Below are 26,175 nucleotides of genomic sequence, written 5' to 3' on the forward strand. Positions count from 1 at the left end.
TCTTTGTTTTTGCTATGTCACCCCGAGTGGGACGGGTATGCCCAGACGTGGGTCCCGTGCCTGCTGGGCCTAGAGACCCAAGCTACTCCTCACTGATGAGCCCCAACAAGGGCGAAACATGTTTGGGGATGCTTGTGGTCTCGTGCAGAAGGGATGTGGCCTAGAAGTTCGGGCTGGACTGCCCCTTTTGGGGAGGGGCCAAGCCTGATTTGCATATGGTCTTTCCCTTCTGTAATGGCTTGGCAGGCGAAGAACGGTGGTCTGGAGGGTTGCCCAGAGCATTGCCAGTGGTTAAGATTAAGTCTAAACCTTCCAGCCATCACCTCTTTGTTTTTGCTATGTCACCCCGAGTGGGACGGGTATGCCCAGACGTGGGTCCCGTGCCTGCTGGGCCTAGAGACCCAAGCTACTCCTCACTGATGAGCCCCAACAAGGGCAAAACATGTTTGGGGATGCTTGTGGTCTCGTGCAGAAGGGATGTGGCCTAGAAGTTCGGGCTGGACTGCCCCTTTTGGGGAGGGGCCAAGCCTGATTTGCATATGGTCTTTCCCTTCTGTAATGGCTTGGCAGGCGAAGAACGGTGGTCTGGAGGGTTGCCCAGAGCATTGCCAGTGGTTAAGATTAAGTCTAAACCTTCCAGCCATCACCTCTTTGTTTTTGCTATGTCACCCCGAGTGGGACGGGTATGCCCAGACGTGGGTCCCGTGCCTGCTGGGCCTAGAGACCCAAGCTACTCCTCACTGATGAGCCCCAACAAGGGCGAAACATGTTTGGGGATGCTTGTGGTCTCGTGCAGAAGGGATGTGGCCTAGAAGTTCGGGCTGGACTGCCCCTTTTGGGGAGGGGCCAAGCCTGATTTGCATATGGTCTTTCCCTTCTGTAATGGCTTGGCAGGCGAAGAACGGTGGTCTGGAGGGTTGCCCAGAGCATTGCCAGTGGTTAAGATTAAGTCTAAACCTTCCAGCCATCACCTCTTTGTTTTTGCTATGTCACCCCGAGTGGGACGGGTATGCCCAGACGTGGGTCCCGTGCCTGCTGGGCCTAGAGACCCAAGCTACTCCTCACTGATGAGCCCCAACAAGGGCGAAACATGTTTGGGGATGCTTGTGGTCTCGTGCAGAAGGGATGTGGCCTAGAAGTTCGGGCTGGACTGCCCCTTTTGGGGAGGGGCCAAGCCTGATTTGCATATGGTCTTTCCCTTGTGTAATGGCTTGGCAGGCGAAGAACGGTGGTCTGGAGGGTTGCCCAGAGCATTGCCAGTGGTTAAGATTAAGTCTAAACCTTCCAGCCATCACCTCTTTGTTTTTGTTAAAAGGTATTTATACCCCAGCCCCACAGTATCTTAAAGATGTAGCAGAAGTTGTAGCTTGCTTCCTTCTTGATCCAAAGCCAGATTCCTGCTCCTTGGTCGTGGTGACGAAAGGTGGGACCTGTGGCGGGCTTCTGCAGAGGCACTCTGGAGAGTGACTCGGCAGCAATGGATTCCACCGACTTCAGCGGCCCTTTGTGGTTTTGCCACCTTTCTCTCAGCACCAAGGAAGAGCGAATATGCCCGGTTGGATGTTCCTCTGCCATTCGGCCCTGAACTCTGGCGAGGGACTTTTGATGAAGAATTCCTGCTTCTGTAGGACCCTGCGGATGCCTGCAAAGTTTCAGCCGGATTTGTTCTTCGGAAGATGATGCACTCAATGATGGTCAGGTACCCTGGGTATTGGTACATTGCAGCACAGGAAGGTCGCAGCAAGTCGGTGGTTGGCCCAGAAAGAAGCAGGTCTTGCGGCTAGTTGGTCTCACCAGTCTAAAGAGGAAGTCGTCCTTTTGGGGGGGGGGGGGTTCTTCCCTGTCGATGTGAAAACAGGGTCAGCACAGCTGCAAAGATTCACCCGTGCTTTCACAGTCCTAGAAGGTGCTGCTGGCGTCTCTGCTAGTCTCCTTCGGATTCCTTGTTCCAGTGGTAGACTGTCTGTAGTCCCAGAATCCACACCTTTTATGCAGGATCCCATGCATTCATTCATTCATAGTCGTGCAGCTGTCAATCACCTAGGGGGTGGCTGTCCTCCAGGACGGCCAGCCGCCCTTATTAAAACTGGTTTCAGTCAGGCATTCCTACAGGCAAAGGACAGCAAGTTTCAAGCTCCTCCCCCACTTCCTGCCTTCCCAGACACACTGGGGACTGTGCGGGCTTCACACACAGGACCCAAACCTATTCTAAAAGGGTAGAGTAAAAGCACAGAAGGAACTGGAAAATGGAGAAAAAGACAACGGGACATTTTGGAAAAATGGTCACCCATGGGTGCTGTACTGCAGCTGAGGAATCAGCCTGCTAGTAACCTGCACAAAAGGTAGTAAAAAGTAACCACTGCCACCAGCCATTTAAGTTAGTCAGTTGTAACAAAGAATTACATAAGAAGTGGGTTAAGGAGTTACTAGGTAACCCCCAGCACTCCACATAAGGTGATGTGTACTGGACCCACAAAAGAAAATCGTAAGATACAAGTTATCCTACTATTCTTGGGAACTGTAATTCTCACAAGAAAATGTATTTAAACATTTATAGGAGTCCAAGGGACTCCTCAGTGGCACTGCACAGAGGGTGATGTGTGTCACTAAGCAAAAAGCAGATGCCTATGGAGTTCACCAGACTCCAAACAGTAAGAATAAAAAATCCCACTCAGAGAAAAATGCATGAGTGAGTGGCAAAAAGTTTGACTCACAGGAAGTAAAAAGCAAAAAGAACCCAGATTCCAGCAAAAGTGCTGGGGGTCTCTAAGGTTAAAGGGAATTCGCAAAGAAACTGAAAGTTCTCCTGATCATTCGGCAGCATAGGGTATGGCATGGATTCACATGCTCATGAATATGATTACAAAGCAGTACATGTACAATGCCACAGAAGATGGCAAGGCTCAACAGATGCAATACACTTACCCCTGGAACAGACTCACCTCAAACAGGTTGCGTAGCACTGCAGGGTCGACCCAGAACTCCTCCTTAAATCCCAGTCGTTGCAGTAGAATATTGTGATGGTGTGGGTGGACTTCCACGTAGCAGCCCTGCAGATGTCGAGCAGGTAAACACCAGAGAAACGCTGTTGATGCGATGGCTCTGGTCGAATGGGCTCTCGGCCTGCCTGGAAGAGGTCTGTTGGCCAGACGATGACAGTACATGATGCAGCTAGAGAGCCACCTGGATATGGAAGTCTTAGACAGGGTCTTCATGCGATTCACCTGTCCAAAATGTACAAAGAGTTGAGATGTCTTCTGAAAAACCTTTGTGCGTGCCACATAAAACTTCAAACTATGAGCAACGTCCAGCAAATGCAATGCCCTTTCAGCAGTTGTAGAAGGGTTCGGGAAGAAGACTGGCATAAACAAAGGCTCGTCAAGATGGAATTCCAAAGGAACCTTCGGCATAAAGGTGGGGTGGGTCTGCAGCACCACACTCATAGCATTCAAAGACAAGTAAGGCTGCTTGCATGAGGGGGCCTGGATCTCCCCGACCCACCTGGTGAGGTGATGGCCACCAGGAAAGCAGTCTTCCAAAAGAGAAACTTCAGGGGGACTGATGCGTTGGATCAAACGGGGCCCCCATGACCTTAGTCAAAACCACGTTGAGCTCACCTGCTGGAGCAGGAGCCTTAACTGGTGGAACACTCCTGAAGAGGCTTTTGATGAACTCCTTGACAAGCCTGTGCGACCACAGGGAGGGCTTAAGTAGGTGGCCCGGTGTACAGGGGAACGGCAGCTAGATGAATCTTGAAGGAGGCGCAAGCCGGGCCTGCCTTGGCCAGCGACATTTGGTACAGAAGGCGCTGCGAAGCTGTGATTCGCATCAGCGTAATCTTCCGAGCCCGGTACCACATTGGGAACGTTTACATTTGTGGCCATAGCACAACAGAGGGAGCTCTGCCCTCGACCAGGATCTTCCTACATTCAAGCGGCAGGAAATAATGCCCAAACTTTAGGGCTGCAGGAGCCAGGCCATGAGGCTCAGCGATGCTAGGTCGTGTGCCGTAAGAAGTCCTTGGAGGCGTAGCGATGACGCAGTCGTAGTTGGTATCGTCATCGCCGTGACCGTCCCCGCCGTGACCGTCCCCGTATCCCTAGTGGGGGAGGGCACTTGTGGAAGCTGGTGAGACGGCAGAGGGTGCTGCTTCCTTTTCTTTGGCAGTGATGGGCCTGTTGTCAACGGGGCCGGTGCCAGTGGTGCCATCAGCATCCTCTTCTGTATCTTCGACACAAGCGTGTGGAGAGTCGTAAGAATGTCCTGTGACAAATCTCTGGGAGGTGTCGGGGGAGCTGGCTTGCTGCCCCCAGCGCCTAGGTTATCGTCTCCGTTCTCGCCGGCCTTGTCGCCCCTTTCAGGGACTTCCTCCTCCTCGACATTCCCATCGCCATCCCCAATGTATTCCAGGACCGTGTGGACGGAAACCATGTCCTCTGAGTCGGATGAAATATCCATGCCCTGGAGTACTACCACCCCCGCACCCCTTTTTCTACGTCCTGAGGGGTCGGTCTTGGGCTTAGGGATGGCATCCTCTTTTCCACTGGTTTGGCCGAAGCCTCCCACCTGGGAGGAAGAGCCACTCTGGCCGCCGTCGGGGAACCCTGGACCGGGTCAGCCCTTTTCGCCTTTGAAAGGGCGACCGCCACCAACTCGATAGTTGAGGACGATGTTACCTGGATTACAAGGGCCTACACGGGCAGGTCGGACACCTTACCTTGCGGCTTGACCTTCACCGGTTCTCCTGCAGCTTCCCAGGGGTAGCTGACTTAAGAACTGGAGCAATTGCTGGGGACGGAGGCCGATGAAGACTAGCGCGCCCTGCTCGTCGCGGGACCTGTTTGCGCGGCGACCCCAACGGAAACTGACTCGCAATGCTTGGCCTTGTCTTGGATCCCCACGGATGGAGCGCCCTCAAAGGAATTAGAAGCCCGCTCTGACTGGCTGGACCTGGCTGAGGCATGCCCCTGTGAACCACAGAGTAGAGGCCTTCGTGTTGAGCCATGCCACCAATCTGCTGTGCCGATCCTTAACGGCACGCTTTGTATAGCCCCGACAGATCTCGCAATCCTCCTTGTGCGTCGGGTGAAGACAATAGAGACACTGGGAATGCTTGTCCTCCACAAACACATTCCTCAAACCGCAGCTGTTGCAGAGCTTGAAGAGGGAACCCCCCCCATTCTTCTCTTCTGACATGCGGTGTAGGCCCGATGGCCTTCTGGAATCTTCGAAGAAAAAACACTCAACGATTCTGCCCTTGAGGGGCGTTGAAAGACGCAGACAAACGGATCCCCGTTAGTCAGAGGAAGAAACGATAGATCACACAGGCTCTTATCGAACAAAAAAAGGAATTTCCTAGCAAAAAAAGCGCGAAAACGCAGAAAAGCTCCAAGAGTGGAACACAAGAACTCCCAACACTTGGACGTGCAGTACAAATCTGAAGATGGCTGCCAGAGGAGGGGCTTAGGGAGAGGGTAGTCATTGACTGGGGGCAGTATGTCCCAGAGCTCAGTGATTGGTTTATAGGAGAAATACAGTTTATAAGTGAAAGTGAAACTGTTTTTTCTTTTAACGAGTATTCCCAGTCTGACGACAGGGAATATTCAGGAGCATGTGAATCCGAGAACTATTGGTTCCCGCCAAAGGCAAAACACACACACTGACCTCCCACTCCCAGAATGGTAGAAGGGCTAACAAATAAATAATAGGGATGCCCCAAGTTGGTCCGGAGACTACATTTCTAGACTCTCTCTCTTGTATGGTTAGGAAAAATTTCTCTTTACAGCACCTTTCCTTCCATTTCTATGGACCTTCAAACATTTTACTTTTATTTCGGATTCTGACCTTCTCTTCTTATAGTGCAGTAAAGCCTTAAGCTTCACTACACTGGCTTTTGCTCATTGGTCATGGTAAAACTGACATGTCCTCCAGGCTGTCAGAACTGGGATGACAATGCATTACTTACCGTAAAAGCATTTCTGATAGTTGTATCTGCTTAGATTCACATGCTGTGCATAGTCCGACATCCAGTTGCATTTTGTTTTTCGTAGTCGAAAAGGGGACGTCGACAAGGCGTGTCTGTAACACTATCCCTATAGTGACGTGCGCTGTACCCACAATCCCTCACGCATCGAGGTCCCTCTGTTTGTATTTTTTCTGCCCTGAGGGAGCCTTCTATACGGGAGTGAGTACAGAAAAGAGAGAGAGAGAGATGTAGAAAGGTGTCTATTTTCCTTCCATCCGAGCGGGGAGGAAGGGTGGGCGCATGTGAATCTAAGCAGATACAACCATCAGAAATGCTTTTACGGTAAGTAATGCATTGTCTTCTGATGTTTGTTAATCTGCTTATAATCACATGCTGTGCATAGACTAACGAGCAGTACCCGGAGTTGGCGGTGGGTTATGAGAAGGAACAGTAGAGAAAAGATGTCTTAATACTGCCTGTCCCACCTGGGAGTCAGAACTAGAGTGTGCATCTAGCCAGTAGTGTTTTGTAAAGGTGTGCACAGAACTCCAGGTTGCCGCTTTGCAGACAGACTCAAGGGGAACATTTGCAATGAATGCTATGGATGCCCCAGTGCCTCGAGTAGAATGTGCTCTTGGCTTGAAGGGTAGTTCTCTCTTAGCAAGAGAGAAACAGAGAGTGATGCATTGAACAAACCATCTAGATATAGTGGATTTTGAAACTGCATTGCCTTCTATTCCTGCTGCCACCGAGACAAAGAACTGATTAGTCTTTCTCAGTGGTCTGGTTCTTTCCATGTAGAACATGACAGCTCTGCGCACATCAAGTGTATGCAGACCTTTTTCTCCCAATTGGAAGGGTTTTGAAAGAACGTTGGTAGTTCTATTGACTGGTTTACATGGAATTTTGAGATGAATTTCGGTGCAAACCTTGGGTGCGTGCGTAGAACCACTTTATCTTTGTGAACTGTTACAAAGGGGTCTAGAACAGAAAGAGCCTGTAGTTCACTTACTCTCCTAATGGAGGTGATAGCTATTAGGAGAGCGGTCTTGAGAGTGAGGTCCTTAAGAGTTGCTTTGTGCATGGGTTCAAAGGGTGAGCCCATGAGTCGGGTAAGTACCACATTCAGGTCCCAGCCAGGAGCTGGGTTTGCTATCGGAGGGTGTATTCTCTTTACTCCCTCCATGAAGGCTTTGATAACTCGGACTTTCCACCACGACACTTTAAGCTGGGAAGTGGTGTATGCAGAAAGTGCCGCTAGGTGGACTTTAATGGAATTGAACACTAGACCCGAGTCCAGTAAATGGGTCAGGTACAGAACAATGTGCCTGGGGGAGCAGTCAACTGGGTTGATGCTTCTTCCTCTACACCAGATAACAAATCTCTTCCATTTGCTAGAATAACAGTGACGAGTGTTAGGCTTTCTAGCCTCCCTGAGGATGTCCATGCATCTCTGCGGGAGTTGTAAGTGTCCAGATTCTATGATCTCAGGGGCCAGGCTGCTAAGTTCATGGTCTGAGGGCATGGATGCAGTGTCCTGCCCTTGTCCTGTGACAGCATGTTGTGCGGGCAGGGAAGTTTCACTGGAGGGGATAGGGACATCTCCATCAAGTGAGTGAACCATGGCTGCCGGGCCCACATAGGGGCCACTAGCATCATGGTAACTTGTTCCTGGTGCATCTTGTGCACAATCTTGTTGAGAAGGGGAGTCGAGGAAAGGCGTAAGCAAATTTCCCTGACCATGGAATCGATAGACCGTTCCCCTTGGATTGGTTCTGGGGGTACCTGGAGGCGTAATCTTGGCATTGTGAGTTCTCCAGAGTTGCCAACAGGTCTATTTCTGGGAATCCCCATTGTGTGAAGACGTCGAAGACGATGTCTTCGTGCAACTGCCATTCGTACTCTGAGGGCAGAGGGAAGTCTCTGCTGAGTTCGTCTGCTAGCAGATTGAGTTCCCCTGGTACATGTTGCTAAAGTAGGAACATGTGTTTGAGAGCCCACTTCCAGATATTCTGGGACAGCTTGGACAGTCCTGGAGACTGGGTGCCCCCTTGCTTGTTGAGGTAGTACATGGCTGTGGTGCTGTCCGCAAGGAACATCACTGTCTTCCCTTGTAGGTATTCCTGGAAGGCTTTTAGTGCCTTGAACACGGCCAGTAGCTCCAGTAGCTTTATGTGCTTGGATGCTACGCTCGAAGTCCACACTCCGTGAGCAGTCTGATGTGATAGGTGAGCCCCCCCATCCTGTGAGGGATGCGTCTGTGGTTAGAGTGGCTTCCACTGCGGGTGTGGCAAAGGGTTTCCCTCTTACCAGGTTTTCCTTTGTCCACCACCGTAGCGAGAGAACCAAGGCCTGTGAGACCACCACTAGATCGTCCCATTGTCTGCTGGCCTGACACCACTGGCTGTTGAGCCACTCTTGCATTGGGCGCATGCGCAGGCGCGCGTGAGGTACCAAATAAATACATGACGCCATCATTCCTAGTAAGCGCATCGCTTTGCGCACCATCACCTCTCGACCTGCCACATATTGGGGGATCTGAAACAGCATGTTTTGGACCCTCTCGTTAGAGGGGAAGACGAGGCTGTCCTTTGTTCGAATTAGAGCCCCTAGGAATTGCTTGGTCTGGCTGGGGTCTAAGCTGGACTTCTTCTCGTTGATGAAGAAGCCCAGTTGGAACAAAAGGTCTACAGTCTTTTGGGTATTGGAGAAGCACGTTTCGTAAGAATCCCCTGTTATGAGCCAATCGTCGAGGTAAGGGTATACTGGGATGGACAACCTGCGCAGGTGGGCCGCTGCCACTGCCAGTACTTTCGTGAATACCCTCGGTGCAGATGCTATGCCGAAGGGTAGCACTCTGAACTGGTAGTATTGCCCTCTATCAGGAACCTGAAGTATTATCTGTGCGCCGGCAACATTAAAATATGAAAGTATGCATCTTTCATGTCCAATGTTGTCATGTAATCCCCCTGTGCTAGCAGTGGTATCACTTCCTGTAAGGTCACCATACGAAACTTTTGGAGCTTGACAAACTTGTTCGCTGGGCGCAGATCTAGTACAGGGCGCATGGTTAAATCCTTATTCGGTACATGGAAGTACACTGAAGAAATACCTTCCGTTACCTGAGATAGAGGCACGACCTCTATAGCCCCTTTTTCCAGTAGCTGGTCCACTTCTTGTAGAAGGATGGCGAGGTGTTCTGGTGTCATGCGTCGTCCCCTCTGGGGTCTGTATGTTGGGGAACTGTTGACTTCTATACAGTAGCCGCGGGCTATGGTGGATAGTACCCAGCGGTCTGATGTTATTCCCTCCCATGCTGGAAGAAAGGATGTTAACAGGCCCCCGACCGGCGATGCATGGGAGGGGACCTGAATCTTTGCGTCACTTGGTGTTGTTGGTGGCTTGGGAGCCTCTAGGGGTGGAACCCCGACCTCTCCCCTTGCCACGGCGTTGACCTCTTTGATTGTACTGGCCACTATTACTTTGGTAGTTGTTGGCAGAATATTGAAGTTGTTGATTCTGTTGCTGGCGTTTCCAAAGAGGTTAGACTCTTCAATAGGCTTGTTAATAAGCGCTGCTTGCGTTTCCGCCTTAAACCCGGAATTGCGAAGCCAGGCGTGGCGCTTCAGCAGAATCCCCTGTACCAAAGAGCGGCCAGCTGTTTCTGCTGCATCGAGGGTATTCTTAACAATGCTCTGGTTGACCAGAGACCCTTCATTAACTGTAGCCAGCAATCGAGTTTTTAGGGGTTCAGGGACTTCCTCGATGTCCTGCTTAAGCTTTCCCCATTGCGCATCAGCGTAGCTTGCCAGCAATGTGTTATTATTGGCAATCCTAGTTGAGAACGCTGCAGAGGTGGTAATTCTTTTGGCTAGGGCATAAAGCTTTTTCCCCTCTTTATCCGGGGGTGCCTCGCTGGTAGACCGTGGAACCCCAGCCCGTTTCCTAGTGTTAGTCACCACTAAGGAGTCCGGGATTGAGTGACCCTTAATATATAGTGGGCCTGATTGAGAGGGTGAGAACAATTTTTCGATTCTTGGATTAACCCCTCTTACTAGTGCAGGGGTGGCCAGTGAAGGGTTGATTTGTTTCTTAACAGAGGCGAGTATTGGAATTGTTTGGCTGATGGTGGGTTTTTCTTTGATAATCCTTTCCACAAAGTCAGTGTCTGGGGTGACCTCCCCAGTTTCGACCTCAAAATGTGCTGCTGCCTTCCTCAGCAGCGCATTAAAGGTGGGCTGATCGTCAATAGGCAAAGGGTTCCTGACTGGTGTGGTCTGAGGGGACCTGATGTCTATAATGTCTGGCTCTTTAGACCCTGATGGTGACTGCCAGGGATTTGGGTCACCCTCACCTGGGTCTTCCTCGTACCCTTCCTCACCTATGTTAGTGTCCTCATGGAAGCCTTCTCCCTCTTGTTGGTTTTCATCATTAATGAACTCCTCTCCTTCCTGGTCGTGAGTGTCCTCTTTGGTGAGGTCGTAAGAGTTCATATCCTCCTGAAAGGGGTTATAGAACAACTTCGGGTATTTAGCCCTTGGACTTTCTAGGAGTACCTCCCTAGGTCTTTTAGGTGTCCTATTTTCTGGAATGGCCATGAATCTGTCTAACTTGTCCATACAAGAATGGAACTTCTCTAAGGTCCACTGAGGTAGGCCAGAGCGGTCTGGGAGTGAAAAAGGAGTTTCTTCTCCTTGTATTTGCCTAGATCTGTCCCATAGCGTCGAAGATAAGGTGCCTTCGCCTTATGAGAAGTGTTCTGGAAGGCTAGGGCTTTCCGTCGACGGTGGGAGCTGTCCCAGCCTACTTTCCGGCGCCTTCGGGGTTTCTTTGGCCTTGTGCGCGGTTTTCGGCGTGTCACTTGTCGCCCGTCTCTGGCCGTCCCTAGAAGATATACACGCGAGGCTTTCAGCGATCATTCTCTCTGCCGAGGGATCGCTCGCCGTCGCGCTAGGTACCGTCGAGTCTTTACTCGCAACGTGCGCACTCTTACGAGGCGTGTCGCCACCTGAGGGTTTGGGGTTAGCGCCCTTATTTCCAGAGTGCCCGGTCGCCTGTCGCGGAAGCGGTGAGGGCTGGCGACCCTTACGGTCGGCGGAAGACGCCGGTGGGCCCGGCGCCTCCGTTGGCGCTATGGCTGCCTTCATCTTCGACGAATGCGTGCCGTGGGGTATGTGTTAATGAGATTTCTTGTGTGCGTTCTTGTCGCCGGGGTGTTCATCCCCATAAACGGAGCATGACCCGGGCTTGTCGGGGCTGGGGACGGACGAAGAGGAGCGAGAACGCTCCCTCGAGAGGTCTACAACCTCCGTTACGGGGCCGTGTAATCGCTGTCCTCGTCACATTCGGCGGCAGCGGGCGAGGAATCTGACCTAGACATGGCGTAGGCCGCCCACCTTTTGACCCTGCGGTCCTTTATCGTTTTGGGCTTAAGTAACTTACAGGCCGCACAGCCGTCCTCCTTGTGATCGAGGGGCAAGCAACAGTTGCACCGTTTGTGCTTGTCCTTCCAGGTATATTTGCCTTTGCAAAGTGGGCAAAACCTAAAGGGCGTCCTCTCCATAGCTGAGGGCAAGAAGTGTGATTACGACCTCGAAAGAGAGGGAGGGGAAAGAGAAAGGCATTCTCGGAGTGAAAAGAAAAGATCACACAACCCCACTCTCCCTACTGTGTAAGGCCGGCGAGGCCAGGCCACGTGTTCGGCGATGCCGAAGGATCTCCTCCGCTCGTCCTTCCGTCGAAGATCTTGCTCGCCGGAGAAACAGCTTGCAGCTTTGTCGAGGGAGGGATCTATGTGTTAGATATTAATAATAATAAATGACCAAGGGTCGAAGAAATGATTTTGCAATGTCTCCCGAGGAGCTCCGCATAGAGGCGACCAATAACTGGGTGGAAAAAAACAATCTGAGGGACCTCGACACGTGAGGGATTGTGGGTACAACGCACGTCACTATAGGGATAGTGTTACAGACACGCCTTGGCGACGTCCCCTTTTCGACTACGAAAAACAAAATGCAATACTCCGCAGTGACCACTGGATGTCGGACTATGCAAAGCATGTGATTCTAAGCAGATTAACAAACATCAGAAACATTGTTTCCCTTAGTCTTGTTACTTTGTTACTACTTTTGGTAACTTTTTATCATTGAACAATGCATCTTACAATGCACTTCAATGGGGTACACCTTTTGCTTTGCCCTAGACTAGGGGTCCCCAACCTTTTGTGCCCAATGAGCAAAATGTGCGTATGAAATGGTGAGCAACATCCATTCTTCGGCCAAATATATCAGCTTTCAGTTAGTGGAAACATTATTGCAACACAAAATATAAATGTAATAAACTTAAATATATTTGCAATCGAAAGAAGGAATCCGATCTGCACTCCTTGTCATTAAGGAAATATTTATTATTGGGGTTTTTCAATAGCAACTTTAGTAGTTTAAGGTGCGGATGAGAAAAAAAGACAACCCTGGCATATGGGTCATGTGACGTGACGCCGCCGCGTATATGGTATTTAAGGACGCTATGTCTATGTCCTCCCATAGATTATGATCTGGGAAACAGGTCCTGGAATTGATGGAGTCTCCGTGTAAGGATTACTCATCTTCTACATAACTAAGTCGCTACGCGGTATCCCCCCCGAGCACTGTATTGTATTTGGTAAACTATCACCCTTTTAGGGTTTTCTCTCATATACGGAGGGTGATGTTTTCTGATTTTAAGGTTGACGGCTTAATCCTTTGACAACTATCTTCCGGTGAACTTCGTTACCTGTCTGAAAATTCTGCATTCAGATGACTGTCAATTCTGAACTTCCTCCATTTTTTCTTGGATGAACTATTACATAACCTGTTGGTAAGTCACCAACAAGACTGCTTTTATTGCCTAACACCTACTCTTTGGTTTTTCTCTAATAGCATTCTATTTTGTTTCATTCAGGACTAGGCTACTTGTTCAACTACTGCCTTTTCTAAATCGGTTGAGAGGACAATTTCACATCTCCTTTTTTAAATATCTCACAGATGATCCGTTGATACTACAAACAGGATCATAGGTAATTATTCATTAGGTATACTCTGCCTTTGCACCTATTGTTAACAGGTGTACATTTTTTACCAAACAGGTACAAACTTTAAATGCACAAGAAATAGGTCTATACTTAGTAGAAAAACATGTATATCATAGGGATCGGCATGATTGCACTAAATACACAATGAGAATTGAATATCATATCGATCTGCATGAATGCATTAAAAACACAATGTGGAATAAATGTCAAGAATTATGTTGTGTTCGAACTATACTGCTAACAGCATCTACAAAAAATTGCACTAATTTGCATTATTTAAATATTTTTTTCTGTCTAGATATTATTGGGAACATTTGTTCAATTGCCCCTGAAGAAGTGATTGTTTCACGAAACGCGTTGAGTCTTGAATAAATCAACTCAGTTTGATAAAGAAAATCAACATTGTCAGTGTGTCTGATATCTGTCAATAATTGTTTATTCATATGAGTAAAATTGTATGTGATTGTCAAACTAAATAGACAAAAAATCAATTGAAAACATTCAATTACCAGGACTGTTTATTGAGCCACCTATAGAATGCAAAAGACGGGAGTTCCCACAATTGGGAACTTTTATCTTTATTGCATAAACTTAAATATTGCAACACAAAATATAAATGTAATAAACTTAAAATTCTAACAGAACATTTTAATTTGCAGTACTTAATCGTTAAGTACTGCAATTCTAAAGTAAAGGAAATTTGCAATGGCCTTTAACTTTATCTGAAATTAATTGGTTGTTTTAGGAAATGTTGAGGAAATTGAGTGGTCTGTAGGACATTTTTAACCAGATGGGGCCAGTCAAGTTTTCAAAACGATGGTAGAATCTAAATAAACATTACCAGGGGATTCAGTTTCACAACAAAATATTTTAAGAACATGTGTGCACATGTTTGGACAGTAACATTTGTGACAAATGAGCACTGGTTTTTAGGTGTACTTGAGTACCGCCAGAGGAATATCTGGGATCTTTAGTGGGAAATTATGCATTCCTAAGCATACAAGACCAGTAATACTGTTCCTCAATCATCGATTACTGTATTGTGGACTGTTTTTTTTTCTTCTGGAATATTATGAATTTTAGCATTTCTGATTGAACAGAGTGTGATCACTATCCTCAAGTTAATTTTCCAATGGCATTGGGTCGGCACCACGAAGATGATGTCTCACAGCCAAAGCGACTGGTTGGCGAAGCCTCAGCTTGACAGGGAGGCATTGGCAAGAATGACTAATTCACAAGAAATTAAAAGATGTTTATTTGTATTTTACTGTTTAAAGCACAGACCTAGCTCGAGCAGAGTGTGGGTAGCTAACGTTTGGGCTGGCATCTTTCAACAGTAGCGCAGTACTGAGAGTTGAGGTCACTGCATCGGTATGTGCATCCATTTGAATTAGTCCTTGGTCAGGTGTTGTTGAAAAAGTCATGTTTTCAGAGATTTGTAAAATTGCAGAATTATGGGAGCATTCCGAGCCGACATCGGGATGAAGTTCGAGAGGGTGGGTGCATGAAACAATGTGGTGTAAATCAAACAACGCGGCCCTCTCTAAACACTTCTATTGTTTCTCAATTTCTTTGTCTTTTATATATTTTTATATGCCCCCTTTAAACTATAAATAAAAGCTATTCTCTTAATGCTGTTAAAAATGTCAGAGGCCACATCGAAAAGTGTCTGAGTCTTTGGTTGAAACTACCCAGTGCACAGGTATTGGAAAACGGCACCCCGCAGTTTATGAGGTCCAGGCTATAAATATGGATGTCCCATGGTTCAATGCAGAATGTAGAATTTCAAAAGGAAAATTGAAACATGATTTAATGAGAGGTGTGTGCACGGCTGGGCAGATTTATAGTTTCAAAAGGGCATGTAAAAATTGATTTAAAAAAAATATGGTGAAACAAAGGGAGCTTTTAGAGGGGGGTGCATTTTTTTCAAAAGACACCCAATTTTCTTTAGGTTTAATGCAATTGTCGAGACAGGCATTATGCCATCTCCTTGGGCAAGTAGCCCTTGGACCACCAACCCCCACCCACCCTCACTCTGAGACCATCATGGAGAAATATGGTAAGATTAAGGGAAAGAGATTATCTGTGGCTTTTTTTAGATTTGGAGAAAGCATTTAATTTAATTGATACAAACATCTTGTGGCATACGTTACATTTTATTGAGGTTCCTAATAGTTTATTAAATCTTATCCAACTGTGATGTGCAGACACCTCAGCGCCTGTCCGATATACAAGATCGGGAAATTATACATTATTTTTCCCCACCAATAAAGGTGAAAAGCAGGAATGTCCCTTGGACCCAATTTATTCTTTTCATCAGACTTCTGGCCCCAGAGGGTTAATCCACCCTCCCTGAAGAGTACATTATACAGGACGCTTCTTTATGCCTGTGACAAGACTATTTTGGAAATAACCTGGCTGGTCTCCAACAGGGCCTGCTATATTCAATTGACTAATTTGGCAACTATAGTTTGAAATGAAATATGATAAGAACTCAAATTATGGTGTTCGGGGCTAAAGGGTGAAACCTTGTAGTTGGTTTTTAAATTAAATGTAGAGATGAGGAGGTAGACGCATTTTAATTTGATCCTACTCTTCTCAAAAAGTGGTGCTTGAGTCAATCATTTTAAGAAGGCCGCTGAAAGGGCATCATTAAGGATTAAAGGGATTTTTAAGGTTTTATTACAAGTGCCTGTACGTATATAGGGCAAAGGTCTGTTCCATGATTTTTTGTTGCAGCAAAATCTTTTTTTTTTTTTTTTTTTTTTTAGAAATGTCATGTTGTGGAGGGGTTGCAAAATAAATCATGGTGCCAAATAGCAGGTCTCCCTACAGGTACATCTAGTAGCGCCATCTGAACTTAATTTGGGGTGTTGAGTTGGAAGGTGTCTGCCCACTTAAGATTTTGTACTTTTTTAAAAGCACAGCAGGGATTTCCTGCTAACCATAAAGCGAACGTCCGTGTAAGCATGATTGCAGCCTCCCCCGTTAAAGAAAAATACTTGTGGTACGGGCAATTGTAAGGCACTGCCCGTTTGTATAGGGGATTGTGCTATAACTAAGTTTGGCAAATTAACTCAAAACACCTCTCAAAGCTAGAGCTTGTCTGATGTGGATGGAGGCAAATGTCCAAATAATACAAAAGCTACCCATTTTAGCTTAATATGAAGACTTGCGAATACATATACCACAGCCAGTAGAAATCTGTGTTATAAGAGCCCCAGAATGTAGGAGGCTGATGCAAATGGTACGTTTAAATGTACCCACCCCACATTAAATAAAGGTGTGCAGGAGGAAACACAAAGTATGCTTGCAAAATGGAAGTCGATAAACATTTGATTCATTTTCTGTTCATTTGTCACTGTTCCTCTATTTCGCATAATCATTGGTTAGGACCCTATTTTTTGTTTAGTCATATTAGGACATGCATGGAAGCTATGTTTTATATAATTGTAATGATCAGATTTTTATATGTATAGCTTGCTTGAATATGTTAAAGCTGCTTTTTTTTTGGGCATGTTCTATGTGAATTTTATGAAATATGATAAATGTTTTTAAATGTTGCTAGCTGTTAATGGAGAAATATGAATAAAATATATATTGATTGAGTCCTACTGGTCAGAACATGGCGAGCTTTTCAGATCACGTAAATGGGGCTTTGGAGGGTATCACCTAAACATTATTTTGGTCAACATTGCTGCACAATCCAGGACACTGTCCTGGCTTTGCAGCTTCTGAGGTCTCATCCGTTCAGCACCTCCTTCTAGCCCTCCACGCCATCGCTCAAAGCTACTGGCGAGCAACATTTTATGGTGCCGAGAGCAACATGCTGCTCCCGAGCTACACGTTGGAGTCCACTGTCCTAGACCAACACCGAGGGGATTTTTGAATACTCTAGGTGGGCTAAAGGTACAAGCTGGTGGCAGCAGTTACTTTTCGCTTTTTTTCAGGTGCATTTCATTTTAGCCTTACTGTGTTTGGCTACCAACTGTGGCTAGTGTCCAAACATGGCCATGCCACATGGTTTTTCGCTTGTTCCTAGGCCATGTTGTCAGGCCAGGCTTTTGTTGGACTAGTCGAGGGCCATGGATCAGGAAGTGGGTTGGGACCGTCTGGTCCCAATCCACAAATTGGTTTAGGTGTGTGCGAGTGGTATTCACGAGTTGTGCCACCAGCTGTCCTGATTGGACCACTGCATGGAGAGTGTGTGGGCCAGATGTGTCATTGTCTAGTGGGACCTTCAGCTCTTACCTGGCTTTTTGGATGAGAAGAGGACCCCTGAACCCACTCTAGAGATCCTGGAAGAAACCGAGGGAGCAATGAATCCTGTCCAGCTTCAAGATCTGCAAGGAGACTGTTGACCTGGTAGAAGAATGCCTAACTACCAACTTATGCTTCTGTCCTGGTTGCGCCCTGCCTTGTAGAAGATCTTCAGTAGTCCTGCGAAGGGGCTGAAACTCTTGGACTGGAGGGAACATCCATTCTCGACGTCAGCCCAGAGTCCTACGAAGAAGAGCCTTCAGAAGTGCCACAGGACTGCCCAGTGGCTGACCAGCTCAGAGTTTGGGCTACCGTGCTGCAGACGTTGCTGATCCGAGTTGAGGCCTAGAACTTGGGCAGGGATTCTCAGCTTGTGCAATAAGACTTACCTCTGCGAAACTTTGTGGTCCTAGCATCAAGGGGGCCCGATATAGTCGTCAAAGTCGGACCATGGCAAGGGAATCCCTGTGCGTCGCTGTGCGTCATCCGAAACTGCTTACCTCCGTCCAATTCTGTCCTGAGAAGGGCCCTGCATAGAGTTACGTTGCACTTTTCAACTGGAAGAACTTGCACAAGCATTAGTCGTTGACCAGAGACGTGCTTGAACCTGCAACCCCTGGGGATCAAGGGCTGAGGCGGGAAAAGCGATCTCCGACTCTCTTCAGCAGACCCAATTGTCTATGTGGACCCCTTACAAGCTCACCACCTCTTGAGACTTATTGCCTTATCACAAGATTGGCGTTAACCCTTAAATGCGGTGGTAACGCAGCATTTAAGGGTCCCCCAAATCATGAGTTTGGCAGGATTTACCCCCAGCTCTGAGCTGGGGGCAAATCTGCTGCGATTTTGCCGATTTTCGGCACTATTACTGCTGCGCTAATACCGCCGGCGGTAGTAGCGCAAAGTATTCCACATTGGGCCCAATGGGGACTGGGGAATTCCTGAATGGGCCCAATGGGGAATGGGGACTGGGGACTTACCGTTCTGCCAAACTCGTGATACAGCGCTAAAAGCAACAGGGCTTTGGCGGTAACGCTAATAGCCCCGGCGGTAATACTGCCACGGATATGGCCCAACTCGTGATGAGGCCCCAAGCCTAGACGACTCGTTCCCCTACCTTGAACTGGTACGCCTACAGCTCACAGAGTTGTCCCAGTCACAATACTAGGTTGGCCTTCTACACATCTGCCCAAAAAGGTGATGGGTGAAAGGTTTTGAATTAATCTGAACCACTGGCATAGCTCTTGGCAACCTTCCACACCACTGTTTTTTAGCCCGTCTGCGCCATTGCAAAAGGGTGCAGCCATATAATCAGTCAGATACTGCCACAAATGGGAGAAGCCCTGCCCGAACTGCTAGATCAGGACCCTCTGCACAGAAACACAAGCAACCCCAGACATGTGGCCTTGTTGGGCCTCCTCCGTGAGGTGCGGCTTGGTTCCGTATAGCACAGCGAGCAAGGGACCCACGTCTGTGAATACCCTCTCTCACATAGGGAGACAAACTATAACTAAAAAGGGATGGTGGAAGGTTTTGAATTAATCTGAACCACTGGCATTGCTCTGGGCAACCTTCCACGCCACTGTTTTTTTAACCCGTCTGTGCCATTGCAAAAGGGGTCCAGCTCACCAGGCCAGAGTATAGAAAATCAGTCCTAACAGTCTTTATCAGGGCCAAACCTTCCTCCCAGACATCGTCCAGCAGAGGGATCGACATGACTGTCTTCCTTGAGGACCCACTGCTTTAAAAGAGAAACCCCTCCTTCTCGTCCAGCACCAAACTGAAGAGTGTGGGGGGCCTTGAGATCATGGCATGGCAAGAGCCAACCTCGTCCAGTGGCGAGGCCCTGGAGGGCTCATCGGCACCCAGTTGACTGGGACAGACACTCTGTATGAGAAGCCGCAGTGTGTCTGTCAGTGCCGTTATGAGGCAGTTCCTCCACCACTGGGGTCAAAGGCCTGTGGGGCACCGTTGGCTGTGGTGCCGTCAGCCAGAGCTTCGGCCCTGAAGCACTACGTTGACTCTTCAGCCCAGCAGGGCTAGGTTGATGCTTTGGCCTTCGAGGACGTTGTTTGGCAAGAATCGGTGTAGTCACACTGTGTGAGACTACAAAACACTTATCTGCTTGGTATTATGTCACCCACCTTTTGGTATAGGTCTGTACTACACAAGTTGGTAGTGTGACTGAGCTGCCAAGAGGGGTAACTGTGAGCTGGAGCAATGAAATTCGTATTTACAAGTAACCAAGTAATGCTTTCAAGGTTTCGGTTATAAATAGTTATTTATTTAACATCACTTTTTTAATTAAGTATTCTTTAAAAGTGCAATTCATGTAGCAATCAAAGATACTTTAAAATACTTTTCAGGGTCAGCACAAGTTAGTGGATACTCTTTGGATATGCATTTGACACAATTCCTACAACCGGAGGGGACTTCATTCACAAGGACAGTAATGGCATTTGTATCTCACTAATTATACTTTGCAGATTCTGAGGTTGCAGAAAGTAAAGGAAGGGAAAGGGTTAAACAGGTTATCAGGGCACGCGAGTATGCTTAAATCTTCCAATGAAGTCTAGACAAGCCTTTTCCAGCAATAACAGTCTAAAACAAGTTACCACCTATGAGGGACAGAAATATCAAAGTCAATGGACTAGAAGAGTCTGCAGGCAGTGAGCACGACCAAAGTCAACTGGAGTACAGTCTATGGAGCGGAGGCACTTCTTAGATAATACAAGTCTTGCACAAAGTTAGAGAGTTTGTAGAAATCACTTGTAGGGTCACAAGCTGTGAAGCCTGTGAAAAGCAGAGTCAGAACCAACTCTAAAAAGTTCACCAATGCAAGTCTTAAATGGGAAGAGCACAGCTAAAAAGACAATGAAGTAAGTACCCCAAGCCTCAATAGTACCTCTGGTTTGGCAAAGAGGGTTCCAGCTGGATTCTGTTCTGTTGCAGCGGTGCACCCTGGGTTTGAGAGTTTCAGTTGTGGGGACAAGAGGGAGGACGTCTGGAGGGCTCCTGCGGCAGCAATGTGGAGGTTGTCGGCAGCTACGCGCTCTTTTTGGTTCAGCAGGACTTTGCGGTTTTAGCGCTCGGTAAACACCATCACTGCGGATCTCTGAAACAGGTTGGGCTTCCTTCGCTCCTTGGGTCCTGCACTCTAGTGAGGGGACTCTAGCTCGGGTCGTCCCACTTCTTGAGGGTCCTTGGTAGACTCCTGGAGTTTCTGGCTGGATTTCAGACGTTGCATTTGACTAAGGATTTCTCGACCCCTGGCACTCGGTTCCTTCAGCAGCGAAGAAGTACAGCCAGTCGGGGAAAATGGTCCAGCGGAGTTTGTCTCGAGGTTAGTTGGTCCCACTAACCGAAGGGAAGAAATCGTCCTTTCCGGAGCTTCTCTTGTCGATTAGAAAAAGGAGTTTCAGCACAGCAGCAGGGCTTCACCAGGCAATTCAAAGGTCCAAGAGGATGCAGCAAGCTTCGTCAACGGTTACTTCGTCAGGTGTTTCTCTTAGTCCCACAAGTCTCACCTTTTAGCAGGTTTCTACCATTCAAGCACAGACTAGGCTGTCAATCAGAGCAGGGTGGCTGTCCTAAAAGGAAAGCCAGCCAGCCAATCAAGACTGGGTGCATTCAGGCATTTCTAGAGACAAAGGACAGGGGAGTTTCTGGAACCTCCCTCACATGCTGCCTTTCCAGACACACTGGAGCCAGAGGCGGCCTTCAGGGCTGAAGCCCGCCAAACGTAAAATGAACAAAGCACTCAAATCTGGCTCAACACGCAGAGTAAAACCCAGGAAAGACCTCACAAACAGAAATTGGGAAAAAAGAAGACTGGGGCCATTTTGACAAAGTGGTCACCCCTGGGCGCAATACTGCAGCTGAGGATTCAGCCTGTGGTAGAAAAGCACAATGGTAAGAAAATTAAACCACTGCCACCAGCCATTAAAAGTATTGAGGGTAACATAACTTTTCTTACATGAGAGTAGGATAAGGGGCTACTAAGTAACCCCCTAGCACTCCATATAAGATTGTGTGCTGACCTACAAAAAAAACAAAAAACAAAAAAAAAAAAAGGTAAGTAAAGTAAATTTGTAGTATTGTTCCAATCAGGGACAACTACTGATTTCACTTGGGTCCCACCCTCAGACTTTCAGGCACCACAGATGTGGAATGGGACTAGACAGTCCCACCCACTTCCTGGGCTCCACGTGCACACAAAGGCAGCACTAGCCTGCCAAAAACCAGTTTTCCCGGGCAAGTGCATGGCCTTACATGGGATTTCCTGATCTGGCAAGGCAGGAACAAGGCCAAACAACAAAATGGCCAAAGAACAAGCAAAAATCGTGTGGATCGGCTATTTTATGGCATAGCCACGTTTAATAACCATACGTGGTAAACGCGAATGTGCACACTAAAAATACTATAAAATATATCTGCTACCGCCAGCTTGTCTTTAGGCACATATAAAGTAACAAAAAATTCCAAATTGTAAAGACTAGGGCAATACAAAAGTATCCCCACTGCACTGCATTGCGAGATGCTGTGTGCACTGTTAAAACGTTTCCCAGTACTGATGGTCTGAAAGAATGATCAGCTCCCCATACCAAAATGAGCAAAAGGCCAGTGGAGCGAAGCTGAAGGCTTCACACTTCCTGTAAAAAGCAAGGACCGATTCAAAAACAAAAGCAACACGTTTGGATGTGCATATAACTATGGAGGGCAAGTTGCTAAAAGAGAAATCTTTCCGAACAATAAGAGTCCCCTGCTCACTATAACTAGGGTGGCCTTCTAAAATATGTCCGCCAGGCCAGATTCTAGAAACCCATTTTAACACATTGTTCTCTTCTTTGTCCCACAATCCAGGACATTAGGGGGCTGCCCGTTACTCCTACTTGTGCTGCTGAGGGTCACTAATGGATAGCTTCCGTAGTACTTATGGTCCAGTAGCAGCTGTGCATAATAAGCCCCTAAGTTTGTGTGAAATAATGACCACAATTAGGGGATCTTTTTCCCTCAGATTTGTGTTTAAGTCCCCAAAATATAGTTTCAAAACAAATAGGAATCGTTTAGGGTGCCATTACTTTGCGTTCTGGTACAATATGCAAAATAAAGGCAGAATCTTACTTTTTTGCTTCAACATAAGGTTTTATATATTTGGTAGGTTGGTTCACAATTTGACTTATTAACTTGTTTTACCACGAAACTAAAGTAGTAATTTAATCCCTTAAAAACTTTCATTGAATACACATTAACTCACCTAGATATGTGGTTAAGTGCCTAAACAGTGGAGGCTATCGTCGGCGCTTACAGAAAGTGTGTGATCCTGCAGAAATTATTTTCTTTCACTGTACCATCTCTTTCAAAATCGGGATGCCTGGTACAGGTATTCTTTCATGGGGCGGGGATGCAGGATGGCAAGTATGGTTTTGTGTGGTGGGGAAACAAGGCAGGATGATGGGCATTGGGTTTTTGTTGTGGGGGTTTGAAGGTAGGATGAAAAGTATGGCGTTTGTGTTATGGAGAGTGAGGAGGGAAAGTATGCAGCGTTCGATGAATTGGCCTGTGTTACGCAATTATAGCCAAGCCCTCAGGGCTCGACTCTAGCCATGAATTCTCAGACTTCCCCACCACTAAAAGATATTTTGCTGTGTAAAGGGCACCAATCTGGTCTGTATGAGATGGACGCACAGTATTATGGAGGAGGCAGGCAGGACGTAGGAGGATGAAAAAGATGTACATCACTTCACCCTCACCTAGAATAAATAATGTAACGGGTGCTCAACAAGAGGCTTCACATATGCAAAACAACCCAACTTACAGAATTGCACAGAAACGTTCACCTTTCTGGAGCCAGTGAAAAAGGAACTGACATTATTATGCAACACAAAAAGCTCCACTGGGGCAAGATGCGGTGTTCTTTTTTCTAGAATCTCCATCTCTAAAGCTTGCGAGAAACACATGTAAGGAAACAAATAACTACGATTACAAAGAACTTGTTGCTCCATTGTCAATCAATTAGCTGGGGGATTGCAACAGGAGGGACATTGTGACTGAAAAGCAAAGAAACATTCTATCAAATATGGAAATCTAAAGGAGATGGAGTAAAACTGGCGTAATGGCAGGAGATGATGGAAAAGCACTAGACACAATTGCCAATACAAACTGAAATATCCTGTGCTTCATGATATCCACACAACACCATAAAAACTAAATTTCTGACAATACCTTGGAGTTTAAGCAGATCAGAACGTTTCTCATCAACATCTGGTCTTTCTGCCTTCAAGACCTCATTTAGGCACTGGCTCTGTAAGCTGCTGCGAGTCACTGTGAAGTTAACAAATGTAACACGGGAGCAGATATCTGGAGGAAATTCCACCTACGAGAACAAACAGCACGGTTACTGGTCAGTCACGATTCAGTTGCAGATACAACTGCGGTTCCAGCTAATGATTGCTCTTACTGTTGGGTCTCTGGTGGAGAGGAAGATGACAAATGATGGTGACAAGTCAATATCTTGATCTCCGAGTGTGATCAGCACTCGACCACCAGTTCTTCGAACTTCACGATTTAGCACTGGATTTAAAATTGGGTCGTAGCTCTCCACATCCTAAAGGAAATATCAAGCAACAAAGATTATGGTACACATATAACGGAATCAAAGCACAGTGCTGGAGAGTTTGTTCAAAAGCAAGGTATAGCTTATGTCTAAGATGCATCATCGAGGGACAAAACGTTGAGAAACTGAGAACATCTTTTGCTGCAGACCCTTGAAATGCATTAATTTACAAATGCATAAGGCCTGCAGAGCCTAGTCTCTCTCTCCCCAGTGAACCCCACTTTAATAGATAGCTGCAGTAACTGCTCTCACGCCACTTCTTGAACCTAATTCAATGTCTGCCGAGTATAGTGTCCTCTCCGGCTACTCTCACGTGTTGCACTACCTCCAGAGCCTTGCCTTTCTGCACCTTCAGAATATCAATCAGTTCTCTCTGGCGGAAAACTGATCTAAGTGTGTCACTTCAAGCAGCTGGTGTAGGGACTGGCTGGTGGGTAACACCCCTGAGAATTACTTCTAGTTCGGCTGTGGGACTTAGGGCTGCCTGACCCATCCTCTTGGGCAGTCCTCTCTTGTTGTCACGCCTCAACCCTGCCCACAGGTTGGATACGATTAGTCTGTCTGCTCTTAACTGTAGGCAAGTGGTGGCCTTGTGAGATGGTTGCCAGAGGTTTCTTTTGTTTTTACAAAATTCACGGTCTGTGATAGGACCTAGGAAAGCTCACCTTGGATGAACAGGGTTTAGCCCACTTAGGATTAGCCTGAACCACCCAAAGGTTTCGTAGAGTGGTCGAGTAGCCAGGATTAGTCTAAGGAGGGAGGAGGGCTGTAGTTTGGTACAAAGGCCTCAGAGCATGCCTTGGTCCAAGAAAACACTTACACACTTGGAAGCTTTATAAAAGTAGACTATTATGTACTGTAAGGCACACTGTTGCAATTTTCAAATCAGGTAAGTACTATAAGACATACAGACAGTAAGAACACTTGCAAAACTCTTAGGATTGTAAACTACAGGTGTAGTCTCAATTGAATAGCTTTTTCCAGAAATAAATCACTCATTTAATCAACTGGAAACCTATATGCAAACTTTTCCAAACACTTAAAGTTTTGTAGCTTCCCCGCAATCCTGTTTTAACAGTCCAACCCTACCTACTTTGAGTCTCTCAAAGATCAGATGGGCCACCAGTAGCTATAGGTTGCTGGGAAAAGACGGGTAGAAGAAAAATGCAGTGTTCAAAGTACTAGGGTCCAGATGGATTCTCTAGTGTTGTAGGAAAGGACATTTGTTGGTTACAAGTGGGCTCAGGGAGGTTAGGATGACCCCCCCCCGAATGGGTGCCCCAAGGACCAGTTTCCTAGGGCAGGCAGTCTTACTGCTAGAGTACAAAGGGTTGTCTGACCCATTGTTACTCTGTGGGGACCTGAAGGACAGTTCCAGCTGGGAGGTGACAAAAGACCCAGTCTCCTCTTCTGCACTGGTGATGGGGAGTGTTACCAAAACCAGGTAAAGTTCCCAACTTTTTTTCTCGGGGGATCAGAACTCAAAGGGAACTAACTCAGAGAAAACAAACACAAAGGTGAGTCTAAATACCCCTCTTTCCTTTACCTCAATGTTTCAAAGTGACCAACAATTACCAATTAAACACAACACATATTGATGTCATTATTGTGAAACATGAACCCGACACAAAAAGGGTAGTTACAAAAACAATTCAATTTAATTATGACATGTAGAATATAGATAAAAAGGCACCAATTGCCAAATATATATGTGATATTGCACATTTAAACAATTCACCATTTGTTAAAAACGCTTTTTTTGATTAAAAAAAGGAAAAAACAATGAGAAAAGGGGTGTAGGCAACACAAAGTTTGTATAATATTTGAAACACTGTTTGCATCAAAATCCCACGGTTAATTCATATGGGTAATTTAGATAACTGTCGACATGTTTCAGCCATTTGTGATTTGGGACACTATCTCTAGTGTCTTAAATTCTTTCTTTTTATAGACATCTTCAGGACAATATTTCTTCAAGAGAAGTCAACAAAGACTATACCCTGAGGCTTGATCAGCAAGACCAATCTATTTTCCTTTGTGTGGAGTTTGCACGTAATTCCAATACTGTTAGGTGTGTGCCTCTGAGTTTTTAAGGCAGAACAGTGTTGCTGCACGTCTTCAACCAATTATTTTCATATGCGGAAGACTGGCAGATGAGCGTCTGCAGCTCCCCTATTGAATCTGCGACACTCGCAATTTTTAGAGATACGATGCTTGTCACCAAGACTGCAGTGGTTTGCCAAAACACACGCTGCCGGTCCCGTA

At 46.8% G+C, this 26,175-nt stretch overlaps 1 protein-coding gene across 1 annotated transcript in view; it reads right to left on the reverse strand.

Annotated features, from left to right (window-relative positions):
* The window catches only part of DYNC1H1 (dynein cytoplasmic 1 heavy chain 1), a 2,031,190-nt gene that overhangs the window by 769,779 nt on the left and 1,235,236 nt on the right, over window positions 1-26,175 (reverse strand). Inside the window, exons 58-59 of the mRNA XM_069637760.1 lie at window positions 23,755-23,901; window positions 23,520-23,670 (exon numbers count right to left, since the gene is read on the reverse strand). Coding sequence (XP_069493861.1) covers window positions 23,520-23,670; window positions 23,755-23,901 — 298 coding nt within the window. The remainder of the gene's footprint in view (window positions 1-23,519; window positions 23,671-23,754; window positions 23,902-26,175) is intronic.

The sequence above is a fragment of the Ambystoma mexicanum genome, chromosome 14 (assembly GCF_040938575.1).
Source record: "Ambystoma mexicanum isolate Mex_15411 chromosome 14, UKY_AmexF1_1, whole genome shotgun sequence".
Taxonomy (NCBI): Eukaryota; Metazoa; Chordata; class Amphibia; order Caudata; family Ambystomatidae; genus Ambystoma; species Ambystoma mexicanum.